Source organism: Gouania willdenowi, chromosome 16, assembly GCF_900634775.1.
Source record: "Gouania willdenowi chromosome 16, fGouWil2.1, whole genome shotgun sequence".
NCBI lineage: Eukaryota > Metazoa > Chordata > Actinopteri > Blenniiformes > Gobiesocidae > Gouania > Gouania willdenowi.
The window spans coordinates 14701393-14719350 of NC_041059.1; the positions used below are offsets into that span (position 1 = coordinate 14701393).

At 38.0% G+C, this 17958-nt stretch overlaps 3 protein-coding genes across 6 annotated transcripts in view; 1 reads left to right on the plus strand and 2 right to left on the minus strand.

The window, feature by feature from the left end:
• crot (carnitine O-octanoyltransferase) overlaps window positions 1-11502 on the minus strand; it is a 26125-nt gene extending 14623 nt beyond the window's left edge. The window contains exons 1-16 of one of the 4 annotated variants that reach the window (XM_028470301.1): window positions 11388-11502; window positions 9153-9279; window positions 7818-7924; window positions 7550-7731; window positions 5323-5447; window positions 5131-5239; window positions 4059-4152; window positions 3814-3939; window positions 3624-3725; window positions 3415-3498; window positions 2901-3008; window positions 2688-2818; window positions 2369-2571; window positions 2075-2168; window positions 1160-1279; window positions 27-1061 (exon numbers count right to left, since the gene is read on the minus strand). In XM_028470301.1, the coding sequence (XP_028326102.1) occupies window positions 941-1061; window positions 1160-1279; window positions 2075-2168; window positions 2369-2571; window positions 2688-2818; window positions 2901-3008; window positions 3415-3498; window positions 3624-3725; window positions 3814-3939; window positions 4059-4152; window positions 5131-5239; window positions 5323-5447; window positions 7550-7731; window positions 7818-7924; window positions 9153-9270 (1824 nt within the window). In that variant the 5' untranslated portion in view covers window positions 9271-9279; window positions 11388-11502 and the 3' untranslated portion in view covers window positions 27-940. Of the gene's footprint in view, window positions 1-26; window positions 1087-1159; window positions 1280-2074; window positions 2169-2368; window positions 2572-2687; window positions 2819-2851; window positions 3009-3414; window positions 3499-3623; window positions 3726-3813; window positions 3940-4058; window positions 4153-5130; window positions 5240-5322; window positions 5448-7549; window positions 7732-7817; window positions 7943-9152; window positions 9280-11387 lie in introns of those variants that run through there. The other 3 variants (XM_028470300.1, XM_028470302.1, XM_028470303.1) reach the window with 3 other exon arrangements.
• Window positions 11503-12648: 1146 nt separating this feature from the next.
• On the minus strand, window positions 12649-15235 carry acbd7 (acyl-CoA binding domain containing 7). Its single transcript, XM_028470308.1, has 4 exons — window positions 15148-15235; window positions 14112-14229; window positions 13956-14018; window positions 12649-13053 (listed from the first exon to the last, which is right to left on the minus strand). The coding sequence occupies exons 1-4, from the start codon at window positions 15157-15159 to the stop codon at window positions 12980-12982; spliced, it is 267 nt and encodes an 88-aa protein (XP_028326109.1). The 5' UTR covers window positions 15160-15235; the 3' UTR covers window positions 12649-12979.
• An 899-nt stretch (window positions 15236-16134) lies between these two features.
• Window positions 16135-17958, plus strand: rpp38 (ribonuclease P/MRP 38 subunit). Its single transcript, XM_028470306.1, has 2 exons — window positions 16135-16318; window positions 16832-17958. The coding sequence occupies exon 2, from the start codon at window positions 16845-16847 to the stop codon at window positions 17676-17678; it is 834 nt and encodes a 277-aa protein (XP_028326107.1). The 5' UTR covers window positions 16135-16318; window positions 16832-16844; the 3' UTR covers window positions 17679-17958.

A 17958-nucleotide genomic window follows, 5' to 3' on the forward strand; every position in this document is an offset into this window, starting at 1 on the left:
ATTATCATCTTAAGAAATCAAACAGGTGTGAGGCTCTAGACTTTATTCATACTGTACATTTCCAACGGGTCACACAGGGTTTTTACACTGCATGTTCATACTATAAAATGTTACAATCATTCATAAAAACAAAGCTAACATTCATATTAAATTAAGGCTTCAAAGAGCAAAAACTGTTTAAGTGATGGTTTTCAGCATGTAGACAAAAGAGCTGGACCGACAATGTGCAGTGGAAGAGGAGAGGTTTAGGAACCAAGAGCAGCTTTGTGTGTAAATAAGTGAAACTACTGTAGTACATGTTGATTTGTTAGGACTGGAGTACAATAAAGGTGCTTCACTTTCCATTTAACGTACAGAAAATACTTGGTCTTTTATTGTCAGATTCTCAATCACTTAACACTTATTTTGATTTCCTTTCTTCCATTTTTGATCAAGCATTGATTTTACTAACCTGTCAGCTCATCACTCAGGATCAAAAACATGTCCTTTTAAAGTAAATTGATCACTTTAACAAATACATGTGTGAAATTTAGCTAAATGTACATTTAATGTAACAGTTTAACCTGACATTATTCACAATTTTATTTGCTCTCCATTTGAAGTAGACACCATGGTTTTATTTTATTCCATTAGCGTGAAACTGGGTTCAAATTCAGCCATCACCCATTTATGCCATCATGTGAATTAATAGTTATTAATATTAATCAAGCAATACATTCAAGAGGATTTAAACAAAAATATTTACAGAAAATTGAAAGTGAAAAGGACTAAAAGATAAAAAAGTACTATAAAAAAAAAAAGGCTACATCGGTGGAGGAAGATGTTACACCTTTGCATTAATTTGTGCTGATCCAGCTGTGACTGACCAGTTTGTGTCAGTGTTTCTACTCACACAGTGACAGAGAGGTAAGTAATACTAAAGTGTGCCTCGCCACACTTCCTAAAGCTGAGACGTGGTGGCCAGCTGCAGCATCTCGTGCATGGAGCTACTGAACTGATTGAACAGTGACGCAGCATCCGTCTCATGGCAGGACTTCCACGCCGTCATGGAGATCATGATACTGAAAGTAAGGACCACAACAGGGACTGCAGATCAGCTAAAGATAACACACTGTGTCTGGATTTAAACTATCCCAGTGATTAAAAAACCTGTGCTCACCTTTCATCACGGATGCGGTAGAAGAAGCCGTAACCGTGGTGCACCATGGGAGACACGGCCCCCAGTACAGTAGTGTAGCCCACCAGACTGGAGGACAGCACAAAGTTACCACCGCCACCGCTGCAGATACACACAGCTCTGTTAGCACTGCACTTTACCATGGCTGAAGTCAACACCAGGTTCCAATCATTGGCATATTTCTTTGGGAATGTCCATTGGTTAAACCCTTCAGGACAAAGCTTCACAAAGTGTTAAGAACTATATTTAACACAATCTATGCATGCAGTTTCCCACACTCTTTTTAGGTAAATTAGACTCACTGGTCACGGTGGTCAGGCAAACTGATAAAGACGTATTTGGTATTTTGATAACTGCTGGTAACAAGGCAATCACACTGACCCACTTACAATACATGAGTGTATAGTCAATTACATTTGTCTTATGGAAAGAATTACCTTCTCTCTTCGCCTTCGGAAAAACACATTTGTTAAATTCAGATGTTAACCCTTTACAGACAGAAAGGATAATTCTGTCTGTATATCTTTAGGATGTCCTATTGGGCCTAATGATTGGTTTGTATTATTTATGACTGTATTTTAAAACTCTCTGGGGTACCTTTCTATATTTACTTGTAGCCTTTCCTAAACCTATTATTATAATATATTGATTGTTATTAGATTTAAATACACAAAGCATGGATGTTAAACTTGGTGTCGCGATGCAAAAAAATCCCCCAATTTCTTCAACTTCGTGGGATTATTAAGAAACAATGGAAACAACAACATTGAGTTCCCAGAGAGGAAATAGAGTGAAATATTATTTCTAAAGCATGAATGAGAATATGTTAATGCAATCTCTGAATTTAAATGTTTTATCTTATTTCTCTCACACAAAAAGAACCTCTACAGGCTGTACCTCTTTGCATAAAGGGGGTCCATGAAAAGCTCCGGAGTGGGACGTCCTTCCTCTTTGGCGATCAAATATAATCCCAGGAAATGTCTGTCAAAACCTAAAATTTAAAAAAAAACATTAAAAAACATGAACCCAATGCAAAAAACAGTCAATTAACTCACCTCGGGATTTTTCTGCACCATTGTTTAAATAATGACTTTAAATGTCTTCAGTACTTCTCTAACACATATAAAGATCTCTGAAAGCCTAAACGACAGCACTAAAGCCTAAGCTGATCATTCGTAGGACTAAAATCACCTCTTCCTTCTTGTGCTTCAACCATCAGCTGGTTGTGTTTTTTGAAGGCCAGCCGCATGGCCTCCCTCCTGGTGTGAGTATCCTGTGTTGGATCCATCATGGCTTTACACCACCACACTGACTCCTGAGTGCAGGGTCGCATCGTCTCCGTCCTGCCGTGGTAGAACTTCCGGGTCATCGCCGTCTCATAGCAACTTCCTGGCCTTGCAAAATGAAGCAGGGACATCGACATCATCATCACCATCATCATCATCACATGACACCAGCGCGAAAGGCGATGCAAATGACTGCATGTGTGACCTGTTTGATGAGTGCATACTTTCTGTGCAGTTTGTAGTAGGACAGCTGCATCGCTAGCTGAACAAAGGTGTCTGGGTGTAGCTTCCTTTGTTTGATGGCAGCTTTTCCAAATGCCGTGAAGGCGTAACACAGCAACTCCAAGTCCTGTGACTGGTAGAGCACACACACACGCACACACACAGAGTCACAGTTCTGTGTGTGTATGTGTGTGTTTTAATGTTATTTTGCTCACCGACTTCAGGAAGTGTTCTTTGGCGCATTTGATGTCACTGAGAACTTTTTCATCCACGGTAAAGATCAGCTCCTCGGGGAGTGGGGTTGGTCTGAGTGCCTCTGAGCCCTGAAACAGAACAACTCTCAATAATAATGTCATGTCAGCATGCAGAGCACAGTGAATAAATAAGAGGGGTGAGCATTGTCATTAATCAGACGATACGATTCAAGATTTCCTTGTCATGATACGATATATCCTGATACTAAACAATACAATATACATATCGATATATTGCAATATCTATAATTCCACATTTCACCTTTACAAGTACAAAATGGTATGACATACAATTGATTTCATTTTTAAAAAAACTTGCGAGTACAAGTAAATGGTAATTAACTGTAATTCAAGTACAAATACAAAAAACGGTTTTGTTTTTTTCGTTAGAAAACATGATTTGAAAAAATCGATAATCGCTCTGGGAAATCAATTTTTTTCTTACACCCTTAACAAATACTGGTACCCACTTTACCTTCCATTGGCCTCCAGTGGCTTGGAGTTGTTGGTCGATGTACCAGCACAAAGACACCAGAACCATGGCGTCATAGGGAGCGTGCTGCAACACAGTTTCTGAAGCACTTTAGATGCCATGATGAATTATATTCAAACGACACATTATTTTGATACGAATCCAAACACAAAGCTCAGCCTCGTTCTGAACCTCTGACACAACAAACTCACGTCACAAGTCGAGCCAAAGCTTCCATCTGAATACACAATAGAGTTGTAGGACTTGTCTCCCCAGCGGATGGCTGGGTCTCCTATCAGGGCCTCTGCAGTCATCTGCACAAACACACACTTTTACTAAGTACACAGAGTGGCAACAATGATGTGCCAGCGTCTTGATATGTCAGATGTGTGCAGTTCATACTTTAGTGTAGTTCTGTGGACTAGAATATGGTTTTGTTTCATCCAGACTTATGACGAAGAGGCTGCTCTGAATGGTTTCCAGGATCACCTGATTGTGTGGGTCGATGTTTATCAAATGTTCTCGGGCCTGAAAAACAAATATAGAAATGATGTTGGTGATGATGATTCTTGCATGTGCCCAGTGGCCTGAAAGATTTCAGACAAACAGTCTCCATCATTAGAGCTTCCAGATGGGAGTTTGCCAACCTTGGCCCAGCAAGTCCTCTCCTCTGATGTGAGAGCACCCATTCCGTCTCCATCAGGCTCCGCCTCACAGCGCTCTCTCACATACCTCAGCTGTCTGCAAACATGTACATACATCAAAATCAGATATGCTTTAATGATCTCAGGGTAGGGCTGGACAAAAAAATTGATTCAATCGATTAATCGAATTTGCAGATAAAAACAATTTTTATTTTGCAAATTCGAGTTTTAAAAAAATAAAATAAAATAATAATAATAATAATAATAATACATTTTAAAAAAATTCCCACCACAGTTTTTTCGGACTTTTTGGCGTTCCGATGTGAGCCAGCCATTTGAGTAGGCTATATGTGTGCCACAGGCATGTTTAATTTTTTTATTCACACTATGCTGAGATGCTAAGGGAAGAGTTTATTATTTTTTTTAATTATAATGTTATAGAATATGTAGTTATCTGATTTGTTAATCAGAAAATTTAAGCTACTGCGAAGTTGCTGTTGCACTTTTGCTTAAATCTGGGTTAAAGCTTAAAATTGTTGAATGACAGAGCCTTGTTTACTCTTTATTTTGGAATTGTTCTATGCATTTTAACTCTTGAGGACAATCACAGCAATAAAGTTGCACTTTTCACAATATATCTGATCTTCGCTGTCATTTTTTAAGTGCGTTAAAAAAAAAATATATATATATATATATATCAAAATATATATTTGTTACTCTACAAGGGGATCGATACAAAAATGCTATAAAATCTGGCAACCTTTTTTGACTTTGAAAATGTGAATCCAGACGACATTTGTTGATGTGATATAATTGTACTTTTATTAGTGTATTGTATTTGAAGATACATTTGAAAATAAAAATTTAAAAAAATGATTTTACATTTAATAAACTGTATTTTTGCTTTCAAAAAAAAGAAGAAAAAAAAGACACTTCTTTGGAAAGTGTTGGCAACAAATCAATGTTTTAAGTTTGCCCTGCAAAATAAATCTGCACTTGTCAATTTGTAAAACAAAAAAAAAGTAATAATTTGGTCATTTTTTGATGTGTGGGTGAATTCATAATTATTTTCTACCTGAGAAGCTCTGGAGGGGTGAGGATCTCTCCATTGTAAAGTGCATCAAACGTGAACATCCTTCCACGGCACATCACTACCAGGTGGGAGGGGCAGGGACCCTCGCTCTCTGTATCACAACAAGCACAAAAATACTCATAAATAAAACAACAGTGTTTCCAACCCATAACACTTGGCATTTTTTTCTTCTACCTGTCTTAAAGTAGTTGTGAATCGTGTCCTTCTTCACTCCAGGTACTTTACACGTGCAGAAGAGCATCCTGAACTGGTCCATGTCCAGAGGAGTTGTACCGGCTTTCTGTGGAGCCAGACTCTCCCTGAAACCAACAAACATCCCATTGACAGTCATTCACCACTTTATTACTGTAGTTACTGTACATCTGTTCAACCTGTTCAGAAGTAAACTTCAAGACCAATGTTTAACATCAGAAATATGGATAAAAGAAGACACTAAGAAAAACGTTTAAATCTTTTATGATTGCGTTACTATACTATCATTAAATTGATGGCGGATGTTAAGTTTATATTAGCTAAACATTATTAGTTCAATCACAAGGGGAAAAAATGATTTTGTATGATCATGGAAGAGATCCAACACAGGTTTAAATATAAAAAGTTTTTAGCCTCACAATATTTTAAGTTTTTACAGAGATAATTGCATATTTTTGGGTTGATTAACATCACGTTTTCCAGGTGGAATAAATAAACTGTTACCAATATAGTTGAATAATGTAAAAGACAATGATCCTGTACTAAACATAGCATTAAAACCTCAGTGTGTGAAGCTGTGCATGTGGGTATTAGGGCTGGGCGATATATATCGCGATTCAAGATATATCGAGTTTTCTATTTTGACGATATAGAAAATTAGCGATATATACATTTTTATTGCTTATTTTGTATTAAAATAATTGTTTCAGGAGACGTTGCTTTCTATACTTCTCATAACAGCATGAAAATCACAGTTAGATGGATTGCTGATTGCGTCCAAACCAAGATCTAGCACTAAAAAAGCCACACTACAGAACTCACTCACACGTGCCTTAGAAGATAAAAAGCCAAAAGTGGGACATATTGTGCAGCTGTTTGTTAACTCATTCAGTGCCAGCCATTCTCAGATTTTCTACCCTCCTCAGTGCCAGCCATTTTTGAGCATTTTGACTGATTTTAAAGACCCACAGAATATTTTCTACTATGACTATTTGAAATCTGACACCAGATTCTGAAAGATAGAAGCCTCTACTTTCGTCAATGTTTCTGACTCGTTTAGTTCTTTTGTAATCAGCCGTTGACTAGAGCAAGTTTTACACAAATTCAGCGCAAAAAGCTGAGAAAAAAAAAACCCTTTTTTTTTTTGCTTTAGTGACAACTCTAATATCTGAACATCGTTTCCTTATAAAAAACAAACAAAAAAAAAACCACACAGACCGGGCTTTTGATAGCAAAATTATTATTATTTTGCTATCTGGGTCAGAGTTGAATTGATTTCTTACTGTATTTTGGTGTTCCTCCAAATTTCTCTCCCGTCAGTCTGCACACACACAACTTCCTCTTCCTCCCGGACATACAGTGTCACTGCTTACCCCGTTTTTTTATGGTTTTAGCTCACAAACGCCACATTATCCATGAATTCCACACTTGCTCTGGTCGAGTATCCACTGCTGTGCGCTGCTAGGAACGTCAACTCTGTACGTAGCGCCATTTTCTGTCTCATAAACGCCTTTCCTCTCTCCCTCTGAGCTGTGATGAGCATGGATGATCTCTCATCCAAATGTGCGCTGCTACCTCCTATGTGTAACCTCCCGACACGCATGGATGACCCGTTTTGCCCGGTTAGTTGATGGTTTTATCTCACAATCACAACATTATCAATAATCCACCCAGGTCCACACATGTTCTGTGCTAGTATGTGGAGCTGTGAGCTGCTGGATACTTCACAATATCACTCTGTAGCACCATAATCTCCCTTCTTTTCCTGATTCTTCCTGCTTTGCTGGGTAGCATCAGTGGCTAATCTCTCATCTAAAGGTGCACTGCTGCCATCTTCAGGGCACAGTTGGTCACTACAATACCCCACAGCTTAGATATTGATGAGGGACCTCCGCCAGGGTGTTTTCTAGTAATACCCGTGAAAAAATGCAAATGACGAGTTATCTCGTCAATGGCACTGAGCATTTGGATTTGAAATGACGAGATATCTCGTCAATGGCACTGAGTGAGTTAATAAATGTGCCTGTATGGCATTTTCTATCAGCAAATTCAACCCAGAATTGTCTTTCTGGTAAGACTTCATTTGAATTAAAATGGTTGTGATTTATATCTTACATTGCCATTTTGAAAAAAAATATTGTGATATGAGTTTTGGTCCATATCGCCAAGCCCTAGTGTGTATGTGTGTGTTTGTGGGAGCAGATCGTACGTGCGGATCATGTTCCAGTACTGTAGTGCGTGCCACGTGCTGATGCTGGCTCTCTGCAGGTAAACGCCCTCTGCAGGAGGCCAGCAGTGCTCCAGGTAAGGAGCCGGACCTCCGAAGTTCACATTCAGTTGAGAGGGGATACGCACTTCCAGGTAGGCTGCGTCTAACCACCATTCCTCTAGCTGGGAAACCAGAGTTAGACTTTGGAACACCTTTGATTCGTCCTTTTTGAAGGCTAATGCTAATCATGTGCAGGAGCGACACTCACCCAGTTTCTCTTTGTTCTTGCTCTCTGCAGCAGTTTCTGGTGAAGCTCTTTGCCCACACCATCTTGGAATCGTCTCACAATATCTACGGTAGCTTTATACTCTTCATCTGATGCGAAAGGACGAACTTGAAACAAGATGATGATGAAACATAAGAGAAAAGCACCTGCTTCTGCTTGTCAAAAACAAACATGTTCTCATTTAGAACTAAGGATTAAATCAGAGGCCTCTCAGTAGCTTCAAAGTGTGATTTCAGTTTCTACTTCAACCTATTAAGGTCCGCCATCCCGAATACGGGTCAGAAATGCATTTTCTTACTCATTCACACTCTTAAATGCTTCTGCAATATAGCAGCATATCACAAGTTTTATATACCCGTGGTGCCAAACGGCACATTTGGGAACGCCTGGACATTGCCAGCTAAAAACAGCTCGAGAATCCTCAAAAATTTATATTTTTGATAAAATTTCTTTTGTATGTAGGTAGCACCTTATACTCTGCTCTCATCTGGTTTTCAAGCCAATACACAAAACTAGGGATGTCCCGATACAACTTTTTCACTTCCGCTACAATACCAATATTGCAGCCTTGCTTATTGGCCGATACCGAACCGATACAATATCAGCACAAATCAAACATACTTTTATTACTTATTTTGTAGTGTGGAATGTTAGAAAAGGCTTGATCAAGTGATGTTACTCAAACACAGAACAATAGTCAGCAACAGTAGGTATGAGAAAAACTGACCCCTTTTTTATTAACCAATTGGTTACATAAATGTTAACCTTCAACATAATATCTACAGTATTCTACAATTGAATAAATATAAAATAATACATATCGGAGATTTTAGATACAGTCCGATAAAATCCTTTATACGTTTTCTGGCTAATATCGGACCGATATTCAATATCAATATCGGATCGGGACACCCCTACACATAACTCAATTTTAACTGTTTATGATTTAAAAAAAGCTAAGAGAGGATGGAGATATTTGCACTCTTGTGTTTATACTATAATACCTCAGTTGTACTGATACCTCCTACAGTGTTCAAAAATGTTCTAGAGAAACTTCAGAATGTTATCATTCAAAAGAGACCATCCCTTTTGATGCATGTGCACCAAAGTGTTCACACAGTTATCATTTCAATTTGGGAATGCCTTGGACAGGCGTTTTTCTGAAATATGGGTGGACCTTAAGGGGTTAAAAGAATCTTTGGTTTACCAGAGATGCATTAATGCATGATTTGCAGATTTGCTTTAATACACATTTTAAAATTCAAAAGGTAGTTAAAGCAAGAATACGGTGCATGTCAGGGACAGAACGTGTCCTACCTGCATCCAGGTACTTGGACAAGCTGCCCTGCAGTGTTGGCACAGGCAGTGATGGTAGCGTGTGTTGGTACTGGAAGGTCCGCTCCGGCAGGGACTCCGACAAGTGATGATTAGCCATGACTTCTTACTGTGATAGGAACAAATACCACACACAGGGTACTGTAATAATGGAATTTCAGCATTCTGCTTCAGCACAAATTTCCCTTGCAGAATAATATTCAAAACATCCCATCGTGTCCGACTCCATCAGATTGTACTCTTCTGCATCCTGATGTCATACGTTTCTACTCAACACACATCTTCAAAGAAAGATGAAGATGATCTGACTAGAGTACTAACTTTCATTGTTTTGTGGTGCAGCTCATTGATCATTGAGTTTTCTGTGGTAAACATTAGTACATACTAATAAGTCTGCTCAGTTTGTTACATTTTTATCAAACAAGAGCAAACTACTTTGCAGTCTGCTCTGCATTTGCTCTCCTGCTGGATTAAACCAGTTTAAACAATCAAACAAAACAAGACAAGTACAAAACAAAGTAGTAAGTACTAGAGCTGAACGATTAATTGCATTTGTGATATTATAGCGATATCATAAAATGCAATTTTCTAATCGCAAAGGCTGCAATTTTTTTATATTTTATTTTTTCTTGTCCTGTCTTGTACTGTCCTGTTAAGTTCAGTGAGTGTTTAAGAAGTGCAGTCCACATGTTTACATGTTTCATGAAACATGAACTTGGTTAGATATGTTGAAGAGGCCACAGATTTGTTTGCGTTATTGTTATAATCTTTGCTTTAAAATGTATATTTTATATTTATTTAATGTTTAAATAAATCTGAAAATGTTTAGAAAGTGTCTGTAGCTACGCTAAATGCAGCCATAGTCCCCGGGACCATAACTACATTCCTGGATCTTCTGCGTCCCCACTCTGCCAGGATAGTCGAGTGGTCACCACCAACGTGGGTTTAGCAAACGTGAGTTCAAATCCCACATTTGATAGACGTTTTTTTTTTCATTTTATCATATTTAACACAGCAAACTCAACCTTTAAAAACACAAATCTGACAAAAATAAACATTTTAGGGTTAGGGATAGATTTAGGGTTAGAGTTACAGTTACAATTAGAGATAGAGTTACAGTTAGGGGTAGAGATAGGGTTAGGGATAAAGTTCCAGTTAGGGTTCAAATAAAAAGAGTTAGCGGGGTAGCTAAAATATAAATATGAGCTACAACTTTAAGTCACGTGGTGCACCTATCACGTGATCTAAACTGGCCAATGAGGAGCGCTGCGTATCCATAGAGTCACAGTGGCAGTCTACGGATAAGAGGGTACGTTGATTTATTGCTTGTGCTCATTAAAAAATACATGACAAGAGGCCCTTGAAAACAATAATTGGATATTAAATCGCAATATTGAGGAAAAAAAAAAATCGCAATTAGATTATTTTCTAAAATTCTTCAGCCCGAGGAAGTACAATATCTTAAAATCAAAACAAATGAGACGACATGAAAAAAATAATGATATAAATGAATTCTAAAATAATGTGAGTGCATGAACAACAGTATATTATATTCCTCTTTCTTTAAACCCTGCTGTCTTCATTGTACTATTTACACATGTAATCTACCTCTTCACAGTTACACAATAACGAATATATTGAGAGGCAACAAAGCCTTTGAAAGAACAGATAATATTTTACTGCCAGTGCATCACATACTTGCTCAATAGCACAATAAAACTTAAGAGTTCTCCATGTCGGTTTAAAAAAAGATGAAGGCATACAATACATTGATAAAAAAAAAAAAAAAAAAAAAAAAAAAAACAGAAAAGCAAAAGTGCATTGAGGCAACATGAAGAAAATTATTTAAAAAAAACAAACAAAGAAATGATCTTCAGCTGCTAACCCCATGCTAACTGCTACTTCCTCTTCACAGGAAGGTATGTCCATTACTACAGAAGAACCTGCAGGAATAAACAATGTGGATGTGAAGGTGTATCATTGTTAATAAGTACCGTGATGAATTCTATCGTAAGTTTCAACAGCTAAAAAGGTTCTATAAAGCCTCTGCCACACAAACATTCGACTACCACTAGTTTTTTCTGTGCATTCAGTGCAGAGAGCTGAGCTGCTTTAATGATAACTGAGCAGGCTAACTAACTAGTAACTACCAGCCGCTTACTAACGCTACACAGAGTAAACATAGCTTTATTAAAGACACTGTTACACTAGACTCACCTTCTACACAAAGCTTGTCCAGCTTGGAGCAGGAGAACAGCGGCTCTGCTCCGTCCTACCGTCGGTCGGTCTGTTGTTGATGTCTCCCTCACCTTTACCCCAGTGAACCACAGCGCCAAAGCTCCACTGCGCATGCGCAGGTTCCTGACCTACATTTCCCTATGAAACAGCGTTTTTTTTCTTCTTTAAAACCCTGAGTCCTGGAGGGTCACAGTCCTGTAGGGTTTAAATGAGTTCCTGCTCACACACCTACATTTAACGTGATTAATTATATGCACATCTGTAGAAATGATCACAAGGATCTACTCACTTTAACCAGGTGTGTTAAACATTCTGCATTAAAGGGACTCCATTGTCAGTTTGTTTTTTTTAATTTTACAAATCTGGCCCTTTTAGCTTCTAATTCAGGCCACAGGATAATGTAAAAATGACTGTGACGTCATGAATCATTGTGTAAATCACCAACTAATTCAGTTGTATAAAACTCCACGGAGGCTCACAATTTTCCCATGATATATATAAACTTTAAGGCACAACTGTAAATAAATAAGTATTTTTTTTTTTTAATCTCAGATTGTTGAAATGACATTTATTAAAAATATTTGTCAAAAATCATGGAAAATTAAGGTGAAGATCCTGCAGGGACTAATATCTGTCACTTACTGTTTGCAAGGCTATTGTACGTTCCTTACATATGTCACATATTATTTATATGTAGATATGAAAACAAGGGAACGTTAATGTTAAAATTGCTAATTTTTGCTACCTGAAATCTGCAGCCCAAGAATAATTTTATTTGAAAAGGGATTAAACCTCTGCAACAATTAATTTCTCTCCATATCATAACCATCACTTTAAAATGTTGTGCATAGATTTATTATCATTTATTTTCTGATGTTCGTGTGTAAACATTGTTCATACATCCCCTTTTGTAGTTATTTTTGAGATATGATCATTGTTATAGTATTATTTTTATTATTATTATTCTACCCTTATTAATATTCATGTTTCATTTATTTATCCCCAATGTATGAAGTGCTATTTTTTGTGCTATGTTTAATGTTTTAATGCCATGGAAAATTTCATTACATTTTCTCGAAGGGATTCAGATTAATATATTGTTTAAGGATCAGTTTAAAAATGAAAAATCTCATCTTAAATCTTATCTTTTCTGGCTTCTTTTTTGTTCAGAATGTGTAAACTCTGAGGCACAAGTGCAGATAAACAAATCAACACCGTTGAAAACACACAAACAACAATACAAATGCTGAAAGGTTTTTATTCTCTGTTAATGTGGGACAACAACATTTAGTTTGTTAACTTTAAGTTAAAGCTGAAGAGCAGCAATGGTCATTTCTACTGTTCCAGACTGCATAGGAGTTGTTGCATGAATAACATATGCAACTGTGTAAAAAAAAAAAAAAAGACAAACTAACAAGAGAATATCGCTAAAACACAAAATATTATGTATGATTATTGCCTCTAGAAACACAAAGCCAATTATTGCATAAACACAACTTGTATATTTTTAGTTTTTTTTAGTATTCTGTTCATTTTAGTCTTAATTCTGCTTTCACAGTTTATTGCAACTCTTACATCCCATATTTACTGATGACTTCATTCGCTAGAGTGATGTAGTCGGTCATTGCACAATCCATGGACATTCCTGAAAGAATACAAACACACAAATTAAGTTCAAAGCAAACTTTTGCTTTTTAGAAATTAATTTGTCCATTTGGTCTGTTTTATTATTATTGCTTAATTTTGCTAGTGGCAAAATAAAACATGCAATTTTTTTGTACCTGTAAATAATTTGAAAATGCCTCATAATTGGATGAATAAATGAGTGTCTGTTATATTTGCCTTTAGCCTTAAAGGTGCAGTCTGCAACTCTTATAAAAGTGACTTTTTTGTTGCTATAGTTGTACCTATGTAAGGACAGCATTACATGAAACTAGTAGTTTGTGTAAAAAAAAAAACAGGCTCATTGAGTCCCCCCTGCTGCTCCTGCAGCCTTTGGCTGATTGCCAGAATGCACCGCGACCAAGCAAAAAGAACCAATCAGAGCCAGATTGTGTTTGATGGGCTGTCTGACAGCTGTTGCTCACAGGTCCCGCCCCTTTCCAGGAGCTAGAGTGCCATCTTTTTTAGAGTGTATGGTCTGGAGGAGTAAGAAGATGAAATTGGTGACTTTTCTGCTTGAAAGGTAATAACTGCTGCTTGATTTACATTATGTTTGATTTGTAATTGTTACACTAGAACTCTGTAGTGCATGAGTTGTTCGTGTGCGCGGAGCAGCCTCCGTGTGGGCTGCTGTAAGTGACACTGTGTTGTTGCTGTTGCTGCTGCTCGATTGGTGTGTGCACATTGAGAGAGAGAAGCGCTGCAGTAATATGCTTGTAACAGTGCATGTTATATTACTGTTGCTATCGGGCTAACGTTAGCTTGTTAGCTCCTCTGAGGGAGGGACTTTGGAATGTTTAAAGGCAGGCAAGAGAGCAGCGGGGAGGGAGGGATCCGAGAGTTGCGGACTGCACCTTTAAATCAATGGAGGCTTCGATTCGATACCTTTTCTTGAGTCCCAGGCTTCCCACTTGGCTTTTCCTTTTGGATCCAAGACTCCTGGTTTTTCTACGTGGCAGCAAACAAAGAGGAAGTGATGATCCAATCATTAAGAAGCAAAATGCATTGAAAAGATCCTCCTGGATGAGTTTGTCCTCGTACCAGTGTTAACGTCTCCAACCATGGCCTGCTTATAAAGGCCGTACAGGCTGAGCAGTTCCTCATTTGTGGGTCTTGTCTTCACTTTCTTCACATCTTCTGCCACCTTCTCAAAGTCTTCCTGCATTCAAAACATAGAAACACTGTTCTGTCATTACAATCTAATTCTGAAGCTTGGGGATAAAAAAAAAACCAAAAAAAAAAACACGCCCTATTCACGCTGTACACAGAAGTGTGTAACACAAGACATCATTGCTGCATTTTAATAGTTTGAGAACAAGAAGCTGGAGCATAGTATTCAAAGCATTAGTTAAAGCCTGGGAAACCGATTGTTTCACAAGTTAGAAATGAACAATGGGCATTGACTGACACTATGGTGCTTTTGTGCCACATGAATAATCCCTCACAAAGAAACTGGGACATTTCAGGGCCGATAATTACGGAACACTGGAAAACGTTTTTCTACTCAAAGAAAACTAAAGCATCCAAAGATCAGTTAATCTGATATTAATTAAAAAATATATATATATTTCTATTCATGGTTATGCATCTGGGTATTTTGCATCATCCTGTAGTCAGAGATGTTCCTTAACCCTATAAAGGTGGGGTATTCAAGGGGCCGGAGTCCTGAGACTCAGATGTCTCCCTGCTCCAACACACCTGTATCAAATGAGTGGCTCGGTATCATGCTTCTGCAGAGTTTGATAACAACACATTGAGGTGTGTTGGAGCAGGGAGACATCTAAAAGTCTCAGGACTCCGGCCCTCGAGCACTGTAGTTGAATACCCCTGCTATAAAATAATATTATGGGATTTGTTTTTGGTTTTTTTGACAGATGACTGCAGCCGTGTAGCAACATCATCCAGAGGATGAACAAACAGGCTTAAAATAGAAACCTGCTTTAATGCATCTCCTATCAGACACTGTCAAAGATGGATGCACCACACAAACTATGCACGAGGGCTCTTAACGCAGCGTCATTGCAGTGAACAAACGAATTAAAAATGAAACAAATAAAAGTGTATTTTATCATCTTACCTGTAAAGTCATGACTGCAGCGATCAGTGATGAGTTTGGTGTGAATGAGCCGCAGTGACGGACTGCAGCAGCACCGCTGATCGCTGCAATATTATCAGCCAATGAGAGGCTGCGGGAGGAGGGAGCAAGAGCTACGGAGGATTTGATTGGATAAGCGTTTCCTTCACTCACTGGAGTGGATTAAAAACTGTAATGATAGCCTTGATCAAGGATTGCGGTATTGATTGATTGATTGATTGATTGATTGATTGATTCAATAATTTCTTAATAGCTCGATTGTTCAGGTAATTAAATATAAATATGAAAGGCTGAATATATATAAGAAAAGTTTGAATATATTAATGAAAGTTTGAATTATATGAAAGTGTATATATATATATATATATATATATAGAGAGAGAGAGATTTCTGTATTTTTTCCTTATGTTATTGCGAATTATATTTAAAAAGTTCATTCTATCTTTCTTATACCACTCCATTATTATTGCAGTAAAGCGAGTAAAGTAAAATAATAATAATAATAATAATAATAATAATAATATAATAATAATAATAATAATAATAATAATAATAATAATAATAATAATAATAATAATAAATTAAACAAATCAATATTTAATTTACCATGACCGAAAAGGCTGTAGACTGTGGAATAAAATATCTAGGTGATAAGAAAAAACAAACAAACAAACAAAACAAAATACAAAATATATATAAGTGAGAACATGCAAACACCACACTTGGTCTACTAATGGTGTGGATGCTAAATCTGGTGTATTTACATATGTGTACGTTAATTATTATCCATTTTTGTCACCTCCAAATAAACGAATAAAAGAGAAATACTTGGACTAATATTTAGTTGTTTAGATTAAATCCACCTGCTGCTGATGGACTGAACGTTGCAGTGTTTCTCATGTTGCTCTGCTGACGCTAGGAGTCGCTCTGAACTTTGTTTAAATAAAGTTATTTTGATTCAAAGAAATGGCGGCGCCCCTTAGTCCACAGCATGTTGTTTTATTCAGTGCAGAACGAGGCTCAGTTGTTAGTTTATTAATGTTCTAGGTTGAGAACAGAAGAGGACCTGACTGCACTTCCCTCAGCGTAAAGCACCAACTGTGGTGTTTAACGTTTAAACACGTCACTGGGTGTTTTCACATCTTACTTTAAGGTAAAGCTGTTGTTTTCTAATAAGGTGAGGTGACATCTGGGAAACTTTACAGCGTAATTTATGTACAGGACTAGATCTGGCTCATACTTTGAAGAGTCGGGGCTTTTATTTTGTAGGGAAAAAAAGTAGAAACGGATGTGATTTGTCAGATGGTCACAAATGCATAGTTTATCAGTGATTTATAAATAACTACTGTTTACAAAAAAAAAAAAAAAAATAGTTTGTTGTCAAAGGCGTGTTCCTAACTGAACTTAGGTATTGCATTATGAGTGAAGATGTGTTCAGGGACTGTAGGATATTAACCACTCTTGTGAGCACCAGGTAAAATTCAAGATTTAATAGAATAAATGAATAATCAAAGAGTTACTCCTAATATTTGTTGCAGTGAGGGTTTTAGAATGGACCAATCAACATTCTTCTATAAAAGCCATTCCTTACCCCTATCGAAGGTCATGGTTTTTCCTATTTGTTTTCATTGTTGTGTATTTACCGATACCTCTTGTTTCATTACAGTTAAGGGAGAGAGATGGCAACTCCAGGAAAGTCGGCTAAAAAGGAAGCCAAGAAACCAATTCAATCCAAAACCTCCCTCATCTCACCCTTCACCTCAGAGTGGAGCCCTTTGCCTCAGAAGGACATGCACTTCATCCTGCAGACCCTGAAGGACAAACTGCTCTCCACAGGTCTGGAGAAGAAGGAGGAGAAAGGGTTTCGCCCGTGGAGAAAAAAGCTGCATCAGGAGAAACCTGCTGCTGTTGCTGCTGCTGTGATGGAATCTGAGCCCCAGATGGGCGAGGTCTTCCAGGGATGCGTTTCCTCCAAAAACGGTTGGACTAACCTGACTGCCAGGAGACAGCTCGCTATCGGCATCAACGAGGTCACCAAGGCTCTGGAGAGAAATGAGCTCAGGCTGCTGCTGGTGTGCAAGTCTGCCAAACCCATACACATGACCAACCACCTGATAGCCCTGAGTGCCACACGGGGAGTGCCGGCCTGTCAGGTGCCACGTCTGAGTCAAAGCCTGTCAGAGCCGCTGGGCCTGAAGAGCGTTCTGGCTCTGGGATTCAAACGCTGCTGCTCTACAGAGGACGAGCTGTTTTCTGACACCATTGATGCCATTAAACCCAGAGTCCCTTCAGTAGATATTGTATGGCTACGAGGAGCAGCAGCCGGAGAGATGGCTGAAGAAGAGGCAGAGGAAGAGGAGGATGGTGATGGTGAGAGGAGGGGACAAAAAAGAAAACGAGAGAGTCAATCAGAGAAGGCCGTGGAGTCTCCTGAGATGTTGCAGTCTCTCAAAGTCAAGAGAATTGTTGCTAATCCAGCAAAGAAGAAAAGAAAAGCAAAATCCAAGAAATAGATGAACAATGGACTGCATCGTTGGAGACATAAAATGTCTTAAATATGTTCTCAGTTTCAAAAATGGAGATTGTGCGACAGAACAAGACAGAAAGTGTTCATATAGGCCTGTTTCTATTCCTAAATCTGTGAAAATCTGCTTCCAAAGCCCTGCAACTTTCCTCCGGTTGTTCACGGAGTTAAAACAAAAAGTGTATTTTGGTTGGGTAACTTGAGTTTTTAATAAAAACTCCTTCTTTGTTTGGAGATTTTATTACATTATTAAAAACTGGACTGTTTCA

Coding starts and splice junctions, on each gene's coding strand:
- acbd7 (XM_028470308.1), bottom strand. Junction 14,019..14,111: donor GGTTGGAGACGTTAACACTG/GTACGAGGACAA, acceptor GCTGCCACGTAG/AAAAACCAGGAGTCTTGGAT. Junction 13,054..13,955: donor AGCCTGGGACTCAAGAAAAG/GTATCGAATCGA, acceptor GTATTCTTTCAG/GAATGTCCATGGATTGTGCA.
- rpp38 (XM_028470306.1), top strand. CDS start 16,845: ATGGCAACTCCAGGAAAGTCGGCTAAAAAGGAAGCCAAGAAACCAATT.